General features: G+C 33.1%; 1 protein-coding gene across 1 annotated transcript; it reads left to right on the top strand.

Annotated features, from left to right (window-relative positions):
* The first annotated feature begins 1,139 nt into the window (after positions 1-1,139).
* On the top strand, positions 1,140-6,590 carry LOC112512365 (auxin-responsive protein IAA9-like). Its single transcript, XM_025118287.1, has 6 exons — positions 1,140-1,279; positions 2,197-2,864; positions 3,118-3,344; positions 3,503-3,644; positions 5,701-5,762; positions 6,232-6,590. The coding sequence occupies exons 2-6, from the start codon at positions 2,230-2,232 to the stop codon at positions 6,267-6,269; spliced, it is 1,104 nt and encodes a 367-aa protein (XP_024974055.1). The 5' UTR covers positions 1,140-1,279; positions 2,197-2,229; the 3' UTR covers positions 6,270-6,590.
* Positions 6,591-17,949: the final 11,359 nt, after the last annotated feature.

A 17,949-nucleotide genomic window follows, 5' to 3' on the forward strand; every position in this document is an offset into this window, starting at 1 on the left:
ACCTCTTAACGATTCAGAGGTTGTCTCTTAATGGAACTATTAAGAGGTAAACAAACAACCCCTAATGGTTTTCCCATTCAAAAAAAATAGTTTAGAAACTTAATCATTCAAAAAAATAGTTTAAAAACTTAATCATTCAAAATGAGAAAATTTAATGGTTTTTTCATTAAAAAAATAGTTTAAGACTAAATCATTCAAAAAGAGAAAGTTTGTTGGATTTTTTGAACTTTTTCCAATAAAATTGCAATGATAGAAATTATAATTAAAAAACAATAACTAAAAATTATAACAATGAAAAATTACTTATTATAATTAAAAGACAAATAATTATAAATACGATGGTTAAAAATTACTTATTATAATTAAAACAACAATTAATGTTTCAATAATAAAAAATATTTATTATAATTGAAGACAATAATTAAAATTATACTAATCACAGTCATAAATAATTAAAATATTATTATTATATATGTAATCAAAATTATTTTTAAAAATAAAAAGCAAAAAAAATGTCGTCTCCATGAAATAAGTCCATGCCACTGCCACTGCCACTGCCACTGCCACATGACAAGTACCGGTTTTAGCCACGGTTCACCATAATAGAAAAACCGGTCCATGAACCGTAAAATTCATCCGCTACAGACGCTCTTATTTCTTGTTGGATTTTGCTTGTTTTTCCTTTGTAGATTTCCTTAATAAGAAAACTGTATTTTTTGCTTTTTCAAAAAAAAAATAAAATAAATTATATAAGAAAGAAAAAAAATATTGTTACGGTAAATAAAAAATAAAAATAATTTTTTTACACATTTTAAAATGAATTTGTTTTTTTTCCCGATTAACCTGGATATCCAACCCGCTATGCAAACCGACCAATACCAGAATTACTACCTACTTTGCAGATAATTCGAAATCACTATATTTGAACCTTCATAACCATAAGAAAATTTTTATTATTTTTTGGATTTAAAACTGAAACATTTAAATATTTTTGGCCTTTGAAGTCCAATTTCAAACCGATCAAACAAATATTAATGAATTTGTTTTTATTATACAAGGGATTCAATTTGAGGGCACACAGCTCAACAAGCTTACAAACCCTTTTGTTTGCTTTCTGCTTAATGGAGGAACCTTAAATCCCTACTTTCTCTCTCTTCATCCATTAATAACTTTCTTCAATTCTCAGTTTCTTCATCACACCGCTCTTCTTGCTCGTCCCATCTTCATCTTCTACCAATCCGTTTCTGCTTCACTCATATTGTTTTCTACTCATCTTCAGGTAATTAAGCTGTTTTTTGATCATTCAGCTACACTCCAAATTTAAGTTTTTTAGTTCTTCTGAAAATCGAGATCTGGATTGTGCTTTCCGCTCATTTTGTTGACACTTTTTGATTATTTTTTCTTTAAAAAACCAGTTTACATGCACACGCTGTTTGAGTTCTTAGGTTGTTGATCGTTTTTGGTGAAGTTTTGTTCGCCACAGCTGCTTTTAGCATCCATGGATGACTTATTAATTAGAGCATTATAGTTTTAATTGGTAAGATGAATTAAAGCATTATAGTTTCAACTGTTAGGGCGGAATTTCTGGTCATTTATTGCATTTTTTTCTTTCACTTTTTGTTTTTGATATAAATGCGGAAAATAGATCTAAAGTCTCCTGTACGTATGTCTTTAATGTTTTGGATTTTTACTGGATAAGCTGAAGAAGAAGTTTTTGCGTTTACGTTTTGAGCCTTATGAGAAGTTTGAAGATTGGTGATAAAACTGATTTTTGGTTCATGTAATAAGTAAAACTTTCATAATCAGGGCTTTGATTTTTGTTTTCAAGGCGCATGATGATCTGGTGGAGCTGATGGATTTTTACTTGGTCATTTGTTACCTTGAATCGGTTGGCAGTTTCAATTTCAGGCATATGCATATCTCATGCTTAATGTGTTTGTGGATGTCCGAATGTCACAAGCCCTTGAGTAATTTTTTTCAAAATCTGGTTCTTTTGTATCTCTTATTAATTGTAGCATTAGAAGTATGCTTTATCCCCGTACGCCCTCAAAAAAACCCAAATGTACACTCTCATATATTAAGAGGGCTTTTGTGTATTGGTTGACTTTAGTGATTCATACTTTCAGTGGAATTTATTTCGTGAGTTGTTGGTAAGCTAATTTACTGCAAGCATTAATGGTTCATTTAATCAAGCAGATTGACTGGCAAAGCAAGAACTCTGGGTATCTGATGTCTTCACGGCTGTTAGGTGTTGAGGGGGATGGACAAGGGAATGCTTCCTTACTGTCTATGGAATCTAGGTTCCAAGAGAATCCTGGATTGACCGAAAGAAATTATCTGGGACTATCTGATTGTTCATCGGTGGATAGCTCTACTGTCTCCAGCATCTCAGAAGTGAACAAAAATAGTCTAAACCTTAGGGCTACTGAATTGAGGCTTGGCCTTCCAGGATCTCAATCCCCTGAGAGGGATCCAGAAAGTAGCTTGACAAGCTTTGACAATCTTGATGAGAAACCCTTGTTTCCTATGCTTCCTTCCAAAGACGGGTTATGCTCATCATCACCAAAGATTGTGGTCTCTGGAAACAAAAGAGTATTCTCTGATACTGTGGACAGTTATTCGGAAATAAAGGGATTATCTGAAGGAAATTGGATGTTTGGTGCTTCTGGGGCTGAATCTGATGCTTCAAAATCCCTAGGTCAAGTGAAATTTTCTAGTAATTCAAATGTAAATGGAATGATCTCATCAGGAGGTCAGATTATGACGATTAAAGGGACAGCCTCAAAAATGCCACAGGAACGGCCTCATCCAATCTGTGGTACTAACCTTAACAACGTAAACAGCTCTAATCCTCCTGCTGCCAAGTAAGTAAAATAAAACAAATTTGTTTTTGTTTTGAGTTCAGATGCTTTTGGGTTTTTTTTTTTTTTTGGGGGGGGGGGAGTTGGAGAATAATAATCTTTGGTTTTCAACTCATCCACCTTTTGGTGATCTAGTTTACTCATCCACCTTCTGGTGATCTAGTTTACTTGTTCTTAATAAAGTAAGAGCTGAGAGATATAAGAGATTTGATATGGTTATGTCTGGTATGTTACTAATCTGCATCAAAATGTACAGAGCACAGCTAGTTGGTTGGCCTCCAGTTAGATCGTTTCGCAAGAACATCCTGGCGACAAGTTCAAAGAACAGTGATGAAGTTGATGGAAAGCCTGGTCCAGGTGCGTTATTTGTCAAGGTTAGCATGGATGGTGCCCCTTATTTGAGGAAGGTTGATCTGAGAGGTTACGCTACTTATCAAGAACTTTCTTCAGCACTCGAGAAGATGTTTACCTGTTTCACCATTGGTTAGTTGCTTTTTTAAGTTACAACTTTAATTTATCACTAGTGTAGCCAAAAGTTATCATACATCAAATCAAATAAAAAATCCTGCTTTTATTTTAATTGCAAACAACCCTTGTAGAAGGGTGGTTGAAGGCCTTACTTGAGCTTTTTCGCATTTTAGGTCAGTGCGGATCACAGGGAGCTCCAGGAAAGGAAAGCCTTAGTGAGAGCAAGTTGAGGGATCTTTTGCACAGTTCAGAGTATGTTCTTACGTACGAAGATAAGGATGGTGACTGGATGCTTGTGGGAGATGTTCCCTGGGAGTAAGTATCAAGCAACCCTGTCTGTTTTTAACTTTTTGTGCATTACGTAATTGCTCTCTTAGGATCTTTGTGGGAAGTGACATGGTAGCATTAATCAGGAATAATAAACGTACACATAATTAGAGTTATATTTATTAAAGGAACAGTGGAACTCTAGTGGTTGACATGATAGTGACAAACAAAAAGAATAAGAAAATTAGGTATTCTTATGCCAAGCTCTGCTTTCTTCCTTTTCACATGAAGGTGTTTTGTCAAAGTAACGACGGCCATCTCAAAAGCGAAAAGAGAGTGATTTTCCATCTTGCAGTATGATGATTAATTATGCAGAGTTAACGAATATTTGGAATAAATATTTTGCTTCTTGTGTCCCAAGCTTTTGAGCCCTGTTGTCGCCTGGCATATTTACAACCTTAATCAACATCAAATCTCGTCCTAGAGAGATTAGGGGTGTTCGTCTAAATCGCCAAACTGCCCACACCGCACTGCATAACACGGTTTAGAACATTTGTGGTGCGGTTTGCATTTTCATCAAACAGCACTTTGCGGTGCGATTTGCAGTTTTGAGTCATCAAACCGCGGTTCAAACCGCACCGCATATTTATTTTTATATTTTCAAATATATATTTATACATATAATTATTTATCAAATGAGAATAAGTAATACATTATTGATTATTTAATAATTGTTTAATTTTCTTTTTAAGTTTTTACGTTACAAATTCCTAGTTTGAGTTATTTTCATTTGCTTTTGTCAAAAATTGTGGTCGAAATCATTTATAAGTTACCTTTTATAAGATATATTTGGATTAATTACGAACTATCTCGTTTGCATTACGCCTTTTTGAATTACACGTTTAACAAGTATCGAAAGTTTTAATTTTATGGAATATAGGAGCATCATCATCAAGTTTATTATGAAGTTGTGATTGTATAATTATCGGACTGAAATGTGTTTCACTCAAACTGCGTAAACCGCGCCAAATGCGGTGCGGTTTGACCCTAACCGCACCGCGAACACCACTAAGAGAGACACATTATACCTCCCTCCCTTCTTCCAATATCTGTTCTCCCCTGCCCCATTTTTCTGGTTTAACGATGCCCTCACTTATGGCTATCCCACCCCCTAGAGGACTTGAGCTATTGGGTCTGCATGTAATAGGGAAGACAGTCTATGTTTGATCATTATTCCTAAAAAGCTTTTAGGATACTTGAACTCTTTTTGGTTCTTTGTGTCATATATGCTATAACCAAGGGTTTTTCGGATCATATGTTTATCAGAGTTAGGTTTAACAAACGCTTGTTTTAGCTTCCTGGCATGAGTTTTGGGTCACCAATCTTCTCAGCAACTGCTTGAATAAAACTTCCTTCATAATGACTAGCATAACTATTTTTTGAAATTTAGCATTAAAATATGACAGATTTTACTTTATATATATATATATGTGTGTGTGTGTGTGTGTAGAGAGCTACATACATAGGATCAGGTCCAGGGGAAAACTGCAAAAAAATGAAAAACTGGGTTAACACATTGATAATTGTTCATCTGGACGGTATGTACATGTGCATATTGGTAATCTCAATCTGTAAGCAATTTGTCCAGTATGCACATGTGCATGACATGCACACATGCATAAAAACCAAGAAACAGCTTCGATTATTTGTATGTACATGTGCATTCCGTCCAGATGAACAGTTACCAGGGTGTTCCTCAGTTTTTCATTTTTTTGGGAGTTTTCCCCGAACCTCCCTCTACATACATATACATAAAAGGGAAAAATCAAATGGGAACCTGAAAAATGTTGAGAATCGTGAGAACCAATTTCACATGTGAAAGAAAACATTTCTATATGTTTCATATATGAAACATGCGCACATGAACAATAATACCACATTGAGTCCTAGACTAAAAATTAGCCTCGTTAAATTGCTAAGATTAGTTCTCACGGCTCCCAACATTTTTGTGGTTGTTATTTGATATTTTTATTTGTCCGGTATATTTATCATATAAACATTGTGTTTTGATTTCATGGGTCTTACACATTGGTGTGTGTTACAGTATGTTCATCAGTTCATGCAAGAGGCTGAAGATCATGAAGGGCGCAGATGCTATCGGCTTAGGTATGAATAATCTCTTTCCTGAATTTGACAAACAATCCCTATATAATATTCATACAGCTACCCAAGCTTATTCATAAACATTGGTAAATATCTTTTGTGTGTGTATATAAGAAACCCCCCCCCCCCCCAAAAAAAATGAAAATGATAATTAGAAACACTCTAATAACTATTCATCTGTAAGGTATGCACATTTGCATACAAGTAAATGAAGATGCTTTCAGGTTTCTATGAACGTGGTCATGTTATGCACATGTGCATACTAGACAAATTATTTGTATGCACATGGGCATATCATACAGATGAATGGTTACCAGATTGTTCCTTAGTTCTTCATTTTTTTGAGTGTTTTTTTGCGGTTTTACTGTGAACCTGACCTTATATATATATATAACCAAAATAATGTAGTGATCTTGTGCTGTAAGGGGTATTATGATGATGTGAATACATTGTATTTTGTTTGTTTTGACAGCTCCAAGGGCCATGGAAAAATCAAAGAACAGAAAGTAAGCAGGTGTTGGGAAAGGAGTAGTAGTTTTGGTGTGGGTGGAAGAAATGAAGGGGTTATGTTATGGTGGTGGCTTTCCTTTCTGTTTTGTGGTTGATGGGGAGTGGTGCCATGATGGAAATGATTATTTCAATTCATGGAGGGAATTATAGGAACAGAATTAAAATGGCATAATATATCATATGCTCAATTGTTGGAATGTTTGATGTTATTATGATTGTGTCTGTGTGATTTCAGAACATCTTAGAAAGCAAAGACTTGCGTTGTAGTTAATTGGTATTATTATTTTATGGATTACGTTATATGATTTCAAATTACCCCTACGACCTCGATATATCATATCTCAAAGTCACGTATGATCTGGGGTGGAATGTATATAGGATCGAGATGAACTTACATTTTTAATGTGTTTTTTTGTTGAAGGAACTTGTTTGTTTTAAAATAGATGTCTTAATATGAGACTATATTTGTATATTGTTTATTTTTTGTGTTGAATAAACGATGTAAATCATCATTTAATTATTAGTCTAAAAAGTCGACAACTCAAAACACAAGGTAGTTATAAATGGAAAAAAAAAACTTGAATATAATTCGTATATACAATCTTTTACATTTATAATCAAACTTTGAATACTAATATGACGCAGTGTAGATTTGCCGAAGGATCGACAAGCGTCTAAACCCTTTTGGGTTGAGAATTACAATTCGTAAACTCGATAAATTAAGAGAAAAACTGTTAAAACTCACAAAGGAGAAGAAATTGTATTGATAATAATGTGTATAACAATAAAAACAATGAATCCTATTTATAGCTACATTAATTCAGGACTATCCCTTAGCATGTTAAATGTGAGATTTTGAACAAAGCCTCCGAAATTTTGGGCCCAAATTTACATGTGATCAAGGTCTTTTATCGACCTGTGTAAAACTATAGCCGAAATTATTTAGGTTCAAACCATTAATTGTTTAGTTTTAGGTTCAAATTATTAATGGTTTAGTTTTAGTTTCAGATTGTTAATCGTTTTAGGTTTAGCCCATTTTTGTTCTTAACATATATTCTCTTTTATCTCATTTATGCAATGTAGTCAAAAGTTTCGGATGTAGCGGGGTTTCCAAAAAGATTGGAACGTCCCTACATTAGTTAAGATAATCATGGAAACTATTTAAATAATAATAAAAAGGTAACCAAATAATAATCCTAATTTAATTTAGAAAACAAATAACTAATACTTTTAATATTAATCCTAAATAATGAAGAAACAAAATAATTAAATAAAGAAATAAACACAATCTGTTCAGGACTATTAAAACTTGCGTATGCGACCTAAGTCCCGGGAGAAATTGCGAAGGCGACTGTTAATGAGTTCTCGATGTAGTATTTCAGGCCTCTTTCGAGTTCGTTTCTTTCTTCTCCAAAGATCGAAGAAAAGTCTCGTAAACTACCGAAACCTCTTTGTATCATAATATCTTAATTTCATTAAGCTATAAACAAACAACATATAACCATGGCTAGGTTCATCTAGATTGGTTTCAAACTTTCGCTCATTATTTTGAGTAACATGATTTTCATGAATATTTTGAATTGAAACTCAAATCTTTTTATCTTAGCATAAAGAACACCAATCAAAAATACAAAATCAAATTCAAAAATAACTTAACACTGACATTTACAACTTTATTTGCTATGATAATTCAAAGAGTAAGGGGCTGATTACTAAACGTTTACCCGGTAGGTGTTTACCGGGCAATTTTCCTTACCGGACGAACATGGCAAGACCCAAGAATCTTACATGGTAAGAACGATTATAAGGATAGAGAGTCTTATCCGGTAAGTGAGGATGACGACTCTTACCCGGGTAAGCGCTTACCAGATATATTGTTGCATACAATACCATTTTGATATACTACAATCTTACCCAAAAAATAAATTATAATGTTGACTTCTAATAGATAAGCACTTACCGGATAAATATTTAGTAAACAGCCCCAATTTATATAATATAACAAAAAGCTTTTGTTGTCATCCACACTAAGAAAGGCAGCATCATACACCAAATGTTTGAGAAGACAATGCTCATTTATTACGTGTCATTTTATGATTGGAATATAACCAAATAACCAATTGTTGTTATTGCAATTTGTGGTCCAAATATACCTTCAATGAGGCTGGTGGATGGGCTTCATCCAAAACTTCTTATTCCCTAATTCATTCTTTTAGGGTGCGTTTGGTACGTGGAACAGGGTGGAACAGGACAGGACAGGACACACTTGTCCCACGTTTGGTGTGTTTTTGAGTGGAACTAACTGGAACTAACTTGCACACACATGGGACACGGGTGTTCACCCTTCACCCCTGGAACTAAGTGGAACAGACTTTTTTTTTACTAATCTACCCTCCATCGCTCCTCCATGCTCGCTCCTCCATGCTCGCTCCTCCATGCTCAGACTCCATCGCTCCTCCATCGCTCCTCCATACTCACTCCTCCATGCTCAGACGGCGACGGCGACGGGATCGATTTCCTTCTCCATCGCTCCTCCATGAATCGATTTCCTTCTCCATCGCTCCTCCATGCTCACTCGCTCCTCCATGCTCACTCGCTCCTCCATGCTCAGACTCCATCGCACTCGCTCCTCCATTCTCAGACTGCCTCCATCGCACCCTCATCGTGCGTCCTTCCCCATCGGCGACGGCGACGGGAGGTTTGAATCGATTTCCTTCTCCATCGCACCCTCCTTCTCCTTCATCAGGTACACGATTTCCTTCTCCATCGCTATGAATCGATTTAGGGTTTGCTGGTTGCTTTGCTTGAATCGATTTAGGGTTTGCTGGTTGTAATGCTTGAATCGATTTAGGGTTTGAATCGATTTATGGATCTGTTTGCTGTGAAATTGGGTTTTGATCGAAATTTGTCACTGTAAAATTGATTGAAGTTGTATAAAATCGATTTAGGGTTTGAATAATTTAATAATTGATCTGAATCGATTTAGGGTTTGCTGTAAAATTGATTGTCACAGCTCTAATTTGTCACTGTAAATTTGTCACTGTAAAATCGATTTAGGGTTTGAAATTTGTCACTGTAAAATCGATTTAGGGTTTGTAAATTTGTCACTGTAAAATCGATTTAGGGTTTGAAATTTGTCATTGTAAAATTGGGTTTTGATCATGGTGGTTAGAATTCTAGGATTGACTCAGTAGGGGTAAATTGGTCATTTTAACCAGTTCTGTCCAGTCCTATCAGGTCTTACCAAACGCTGAACAGTTGTCCTGTCCTGTCCTGTCCTGTTCTGTCCCGTCCTGTCCTGTCTGCGTTCCAAACGCACCCTTAGGGACTATTTATCAAACACTCACTCGATAAGTGTTTATCGGTAAAATTTAACACTATTATTTACTTATCGAGCAAGATTTAATCCATCAAAACGACATTGTATACAACAATTCACCCGGTAAGCGTTTACCATGGTAAGAGTCGTCGCCCTCACTTACCGGGTAAGACTCATGGTCTTTGTCTCGCTCTTACCGGGTAAGATTCTTAGTCCTTACCATATTCATCCGACGAGGTAATATGACTTGGTAAACACTTACCCGGGTAAGTGTTCGGTAAACGGCTCCTTAATCTAATTAATTGGTTAATATCAAATAAAATTTTAAACTCAACTAAATTTAAACTCTGACCCATATAGTACCATACAAGATATCGTCAAACGTAGCCTATGCTAAATGATGGTCTGCTTTACGTTAAAACGTGTTTTCCATCTTTTTATTGTTAAAAATATCGTCTAATATTATGTGAAAATTTATGGGAAAAAACTGTTACCGTTTTACCTACGCTTCTTAATAAGACTAGATTCTTTTCCCGTATAAATTATGTAGTTTATTTTCCATTTGTTAAACCAATAATTACCCTTCAAAGTCGATAGTGAAATTGTAATCCCGTTCGCTATCTACCAGAAGTAACCACCTCGTGAATGTACCTCGATTGGCCACATAGCTATATTTGACACCACAACGTGTCACGAGTGGTTGGTGTTCGTTAGACATATACATTAAATACAATGCATTGATATTACTATAGAAAAATGATAGGTTATTGTACAAGTTTTGACCAATAAACACTTGTAACGATTGTTGTTTTAAATATATTCAAACTTTTTCTCAATGTGTGTGAGAGTGAGGGGTCGTTTACCAAACACTTATCTGGTAAGCGTTTACTGGTAAAATTTAACACAACCACTTACTTACCGTGTAAGATTTTAGTCCACCAAAACGGGTATCGTATGCAACAAGTTACCTAGTAAGCGCTTTATTGTGGTAAGAGTCGTCGTCATCACTTACCGGGTAAGACTCTTGTTCCTTGTCTTGCTCTTACCAGGTAAGATTCTTAGTTCTTACCATATTCATCCCATAAGGTAATGTGACTTGATAAATGCTTACCCGGATAAACGTTTAGTAAACGACCCCTAAATAAGAAAAAAATCAAATGTAATCATAAAAAGATTTGAGGATCTAAAAAACCTTTACCTCAACGTGTTTTTCACGTTATAATTTTCCTTCTAAGATTGAGATTTAAGAGACTCGTTTATAATTAATTCCTCGGTTCCACGTTGAAAATGAAGTTCCTAATAGAACCTTCCTCTTTGTTTTTGGTCACATGTGTGTAATATATGTATAGGAGGTCATTCAAGAGAATTCGAATTTTTGTGATAATCGTGAGATCCAATCTCAACCACACATTAATTTTCAAAATAACTAATTTTTTTTATTAACCTGGATATCCAACCAGCTATGCAAGCCGACTAATCCCATGACGACCACCTACTTTGCAGATAACTCGGAGTCACCGCATTTGAACCTCCGTGGCCACAATGAGATTTTTATTCCTCCTTGGATTTGAACCTGCGACCTCCAGATACTTTTGACCTTTGGAGCCAAGCTCAAACCAATCAGGCACCACCCATGTGATTAAAATAACTAAATTTATGGATACCATTTAGGGGTAAATTAGTTTTTTTAATCTCTCTCCTCTCTTCGATGAATCTTACTCCGACCAAACTTATCTTTAGGGTAAAATGCGTAAAATACCAACCTACTTTTATAAATTTTCTTATTATAGCATTATACTTTCAGTTTTTCTTATTACAACAATGTACTTTCAAAATGTTTTTTATTAGGGAATCGTACTCTCAAAAATTTACCCGTTATAGCATTGAGTAACATTTTTAAATTAAATTTAGTCATTATATCAGGTTTCTTTGCTACATCGTCGTCCACGTAGGCTGTCCACATGTACGATAGTGCTGACATAACATTTCTTATTATAACATTGTATTTTCAAAATTACTTTATTATATCACTAATTTCTATTACAGCATTGTACTTTTAATTTTAATATTTTTATCATTTAAACATTGTAAATTTAATCAAATATGTTTACTAAACATGCTTACAAAATATCACTATTTCACGAATAAAAATATTCATAAAAAATCATCCGTTCATCGAATTCATCGTAAATTTCTGACTTACTTTATAATGTCAAAAATTAAACAAGTCAAACATCTTTTAAGAAAAAAAAACCATCCTATTCATATTCATCTGATAATAATATTTAATAAAGTGGAACCGTCTTGTAAAAGGGCCGGCCTTTGGGAGGAAGAGAGGGGTGGAGAAGATGAGAGGCCAATAGAGACAAGAGGAGAGAGGATGGTGAGGACACAGAGGAGAGACACAAAGGTGGAGGGTATATACATGATTAAGTTATAGAAACTACAATGCTATAATAAAAATACAATGTTGTAATGTAAATTGATGATCTTATAATAAGGTAATTTTGAAAGTACAATGCTATAATAAAAAATGTCATGTCAGCACTATCGTATATGTGGACAGCCTACGTGGACGATGATGTAGCAAAGAAACTTGGTATAATAGGTAAATTTAATTTAAAAGGTTACTCAATGCTATAAGGGGTAAATTCTTGAAAGTACGATGCCCAAATAAAAAATATTTTGAAAGTACATTGCTGTAATAAAAAAAAAAACTGAAAGTAAAATGTTATAATAAGAAAATTTGTGAAAATATGTTGCTATTTCGCACATACTACCCTATTATTTATTTATGGCTTATTTGGTGGGTCTTAATGGATGTGGGCTTAAGCTTAACTGTTAAGTCCTTTTTAAGTAATGAATAATTTTAAAAAAATAGGACCCTTACCACTCATTGAACAATGAACAGCTATGTTCATGGAGCCCAGCCCGATTAAGATGCCTCATTCTAGTTATCCCCCGATTAAGACATCTTATTGGGCCAAATATGCTTATAATCTTGGGCCCAAAATGCTTATCATCCTCATATCGTAACAAGCCGATTCATCTTCGATTTCGGATTTTCTTGCCATGTGCTACGTGAGTCCCTCAAGACGAAAAAAATTTATCTGATTTATACAGACAGATAGTCTTGCATAAATTGTGTGGATCATATTACATAAAATTGGATTTTCAGAAGCAGATTTATCCAAATATGGACCCAAAAAAAAGTATGCTTTGTTTTTGATACAGTCAGTGATAATTTATTGTAATAGCTACAATTTTTTGTATTTATTTAAATAGCTTGTAAATACGGTTTACATGTTTGTATGTTAGCTAGCGATTTGGATGTTTATAAACCGTCAAATAATAAATCATATCAATTAAAATACGCAATCTTAAAAAGACTCGAGAGACAAGTATTACGAGTATAAAAGCTACTACAATAATTTAAGATTACCGAGATGTCATCGTTTTTACCATTTTGAATACGCCTTTTTTTGGTAGAAGTATGTAACCTTAAAAGCCGTTTACGTAGTGTTTGTGATGAAACGACATACGTTTTATAACAACGATCATTGTGTCGGCTTTTTATTTTTATTATTAATTTTTATTTTTAAAAAACATGGTAATAATCATTGTTAAGATATGGATTGCATAACCCCTTTTCCTTTGGGGTGGTCCAATTCCTCTCCACATGCATTTATGAATCCAAATGAAACATTATGAGGATCACAAAGTTGGGTTTTTTTCAAAAAAAAAAAAAAAAGGGTTTGGTCATGTGGGGTGTTTCATGTTGGTGCATATAATATTGTTTTAGAATAAGATAATCCTTTTTATTATGTTGCAAAAATTACCATTTTGCCCTTGGTTAAAATGTGTCGTCCAAACCACAAGGATGGTGCCTGATTGGTTTGAAAAGTATCAGGAGGTCTTAGGTTCAAATCCAATGAGGAATAAAAATCCCCTTGTAGCCACGTAGGTTCAAATACGGTGACTCCGGGATATCTGCAAAGCAGATGGTCGTCCTGGGATTAGTCGGCTCGCATAACAGATTGGATATCCAGGTTAATAAAAAAAATGTGTAGTCCAACAAGACTTGGAGGGTGTGGATGTCTTTTACACATGTTAATGCATATGATTTTCTTTTTTAAAAGATGATCCTTTTGATTAATATAGTGAAATGACCATTTTGCCCTTTATTAACAAGTGTTGTTGAAGTGAAGAGGTGGAGGGTATGAATGTCTTTTTGACTTTTGGTTTCCTAAAATCCTGGGGGTGTCTACATCACATGCCATATGTTTAGTATATCCATATGGATAGTATTGGGATTTATTCCAAAAAGGAGATTAATTAAATCCCAGACAATAAAAAAAAAAGGGAAGATTAGATCTTCAACTTTGAGTGACAAAAGGGTAAAGTAGTCTTTTGAGTGATCCATACCATTTGTCAAATGCAAGTGCATGTGGCTTCATATGTGAATAGAAAGAAAGGGAGCACTGCCTAAATATATTAGTTTTATATTATATGGTAGGATATATAATTTAATATATATAATTATGCTTTCAACCACAAAACAATTATCAATCATAAATGTATATAACAATTAAATTATTAGATATAAATAATCATTATTATAACGTTTCAAATACAATCCATCATATTTGTATAACTAATGTAATCTAATTAATTAAGATATTTATAGAAATGATGAGATTTCATTTATTATGATTTGAATATTTTTGGAAGATGACTATGGTTAATTAATTATGATCAATACTTTATATTATGAAGCAATCAAAACTTTTATAAAATCACATATTTATCAAATTAAATGGACGATTGAGATTGAGGGGGTGTTTGGGATTGCTTATTGGAAATAACTTATGTTTTTCTACAAAAGTGTTTATCAACTTATTATAAGTTAGAATGGTTTAACTTCTTCAAAAACTTCTTATTATCGGTTTGACACCGATATAAGTTGTTTATCCAAACACTCAAAAATGCTTATTACCGGTGACACACCAGAATAAATCAATAAGTTGTTTTTATAAGCAATCTCAAACACCCCATGAGTTGTATTGGTTGTACAAATATAAATTGTTGCATAATAACTCATCTCTCTCTCTATATAGTATCTATTAGAAGGTATTGAAGTATATATCAATTAAATTATTGAATATTAGTAATCATTTAGAAGATATATATAACTATATATTAGAAGAAATTAAGGTATTGAAGTTTGACATGTCAATAGATTGATTATGCACCATAATATTTGTATTTTTTTCTTATAATTATATTTTGGTATATTCTATTCTTTTTTAAGATAATTATAGATTTTTGGATCAGTTTACATGTATCGTCTAATTTTTCAGACAATCACGAACAGTGTGTAGTCATCGTAGGTGAACCTTCATGGCTACAAGGGTATAACAACGTCTAGATTCGAACATATGGTAGATGAGACTTTCTATTACATCCCCATGAAGCTTAACCAGTATGCCACAACCCAAGAGGTTGAGCTCCTTCTGTTTTGTTCGTAGCTATTATGGATTTAATTTTACTTTATTTTCCTCTTTTCCTATCAGATCATTGATTTCCTTTTCCTTCTGCCACTTAGTAGACGTTAGCCCTACACACAGTATTACAATTTTGTACATATCTGTGTTTTTGTATACAGCTGTGTGAACCTAGCGACTGAATGCTTCAAATTATCTCTTATCTTGTACAAAATATTTGTTTCCATAGTTAATTTGATTTAAAAAAACAATTTAATTGGTAAGTACATGATTGTTGGATCTTGTTTTCTAATAAATGCATTTAAAAACTGTATTGAATAATTACACAATAACAAAACGTAACTCGAATGCATATCCTCCTATTTACCATCGTACTACCTCTCACAGGAGTCGAGTAAACGTGTCGTAGATCATTAGACAAAATGATTGTATATGTAAAGATGTTTTGACTTTTATTAAAGTTAATTCTTTAACAAATCATAAAAGACGTAATCAATTTTTAATATCAATGAAGTTTATTTCTTTTGTGGATTCATAAGATATTTATAGAGCGATCATTATTTTGTTTTATGCTTTTTTTTATATATTTATACTATATTACAAAACATTTGACAAAAACTCTTAAAAATCATTTTTTATGTACGAAGTACTAGGGGTAAGCAGCGGAACCGGGTACCCGTTTGCGGAACCGGAACCGCCTTGGAACCGCCGGTTCCGGAACCTGAACCGATATGAGTGGTTCCGGTTCCGGTTCCTAAAATACGGAACCGATTGAGAACGGTTCCGGTTCTCAATTTTTCGGAACCGTTACCCGCCGGGTACCCGCCAGGACCGGTTCCGGGACCGGGTACCTGGAACCGGCGGGTACCCAGTGTTTTTCAATAAAAAAATAATTAATTTTTTTTAATACCAAATGTATATTATGTTACATCTTCAAAGGACGTGGTCATCTTCATTCTTCATCAACTTTCTAGTTCTACTAAACTACTTCATAGTATGTAATCGTTAAGTTTTGAACATTTACAATTATAGTATGTAATCGTTAAACTTTGAACATTTTCTATTAGTCTATTATGGTTTATAATCGTTAAACAATATTTGTAACCATTATTCCGTATAATTTGTATTATTGTTTATTTAATTTAGTGTTTTGGCAATGTTTTATTTTTTATTTCTAAATAACAAAATTTTAATATTTTAGGAAGCGGGTACCCGGAACCGGAACCGGTTCCCGGCGGTTCCGGTTCCAAAAATTCAAGAACCGCTCTAACCGGTTCCCGTTCCGGTTCCAATATCTCAAGAACCGCCGGTTCCGGTTCCTGTCAAAAAGGACGGGTACCCGCCTATGCTCACCCCTACGAAGTACTGTATATTGATGCATATTATTTAAAATTCAAGATTAAAAGTAAATTATGTATAAGTACAACTTATTAAAGGTTCATCTTTGAATTCGTGTAATTAACTGCGGATAAACATAACTAAATAGAGGATAAACATCTCATTTTAAAATATAAAAATCTAAAATATGATTAAGATAATTATTGGGTTCTAACAAAATAATTAATTATTATCTTTATAAGAAAATTATATTATTAAATCAAATATAAATTATTTAAAATGAAAAATTAAATAGTAATATTGTTTAACTAAATTAAATAGTTAATTAAAAAATTGAATTAAAAAATTACACAAAAAATGAGGCATTTTAAATAGTTAATTTAATACTGATATCGATATATTTTTGTCAAATTTTTATGATTTTCTTTAAATTTATATTTTATTGAAAAATAAAAACATCATAGTTTTTTCAAAACCACATAAGACCATATTATAACATCGACTGAGATAAAGAATAAAATAAAATATTAAAAGCAAGATTTATCTTGCTGTATTGTGCAGGTACCCTTCTAGTGTATATGTATATATATATATATATATATATTTGAAGTTTTTGTAGTTTTTCTAAATTTTATATCATTAATTTCTTTTTCAATTATGTTATATTTGGGAACATTGGGAGATATGATAAGAATTGAAGTGGATACAAATAAACTTGAGTGTTTATGAAGCAAAATAGTTTGTACATGTTAGGGTTATGATGACTTGTTTCATGTCATTTAATATTTGAATGAATAATTCATATTAAAAGAGAACTGATTATGTATTCATTCTTATTTTGATGAAACAATATTTTAAATCTGTATTTTGAAGAACCAACTTTTTCGTTCATGCCTATTTTGGGAACATAAATTTGAAGTTGGATCGCCAAAATGAAGATCTTAAAAGATAGTTTTCAGAAATAGGAATGAAATCAAATTTGAATTTGAAGGGTATTAGTTGTGAATATGTAAAAGTCAAGGGCATAAAAGCAAAAAAAAATGAAGATGGTGGTCGGAATAAACTTTACTAATAGAAGCATAATGAAACTTAAAGAAAGTTAAGGGGCTAGATTTGTAAAACTTGTTTCGGAGCTTTTAGCAAATAAAAACCGTTTGATGTGAAATAGCAAACATAATTTCCAAATTTTTGATGTCATGAGTGTAAGGGTGTGTTTGTGATTGCTTATAAAACAACTTATTACTTATTTCGGTATGGTATCGGTAATAAGCATTTTTGAGTGTTTGGATAAACAACTTATATCGGTGCCAAACCGATAATAAGAAGTTTTTGAAAAAGTTAAACAATTCTAACTTATACTAAGTTGATAAGGACTTTCGTAGAAAAACATAAGTTGTTTTAAAGAAGCAATCTCAAACACCCCCTAAATCAATAACTCTATTTTTATTATTCATAAGATCAGTTGGTTTATTGATATCAGATAAGCTAATTAATAAACCTGTCAACATTAAAGGCTTGG

Source organism: Cynara cardunculus (assembly GCF_001531365.2).
Source record: "Cynara cardunculus var. scolymus isolate 2C chromosome LG 5, CcrdV1, whole genome shotgun sequence".
In the NCBI taxonomy this organism is placed as follows: Eukaryota; Viridiplantae; Streptophyta; class Magnoliopsida; order Asterales; family Asteraceae; genus Cynara; species Cynara cardunculus.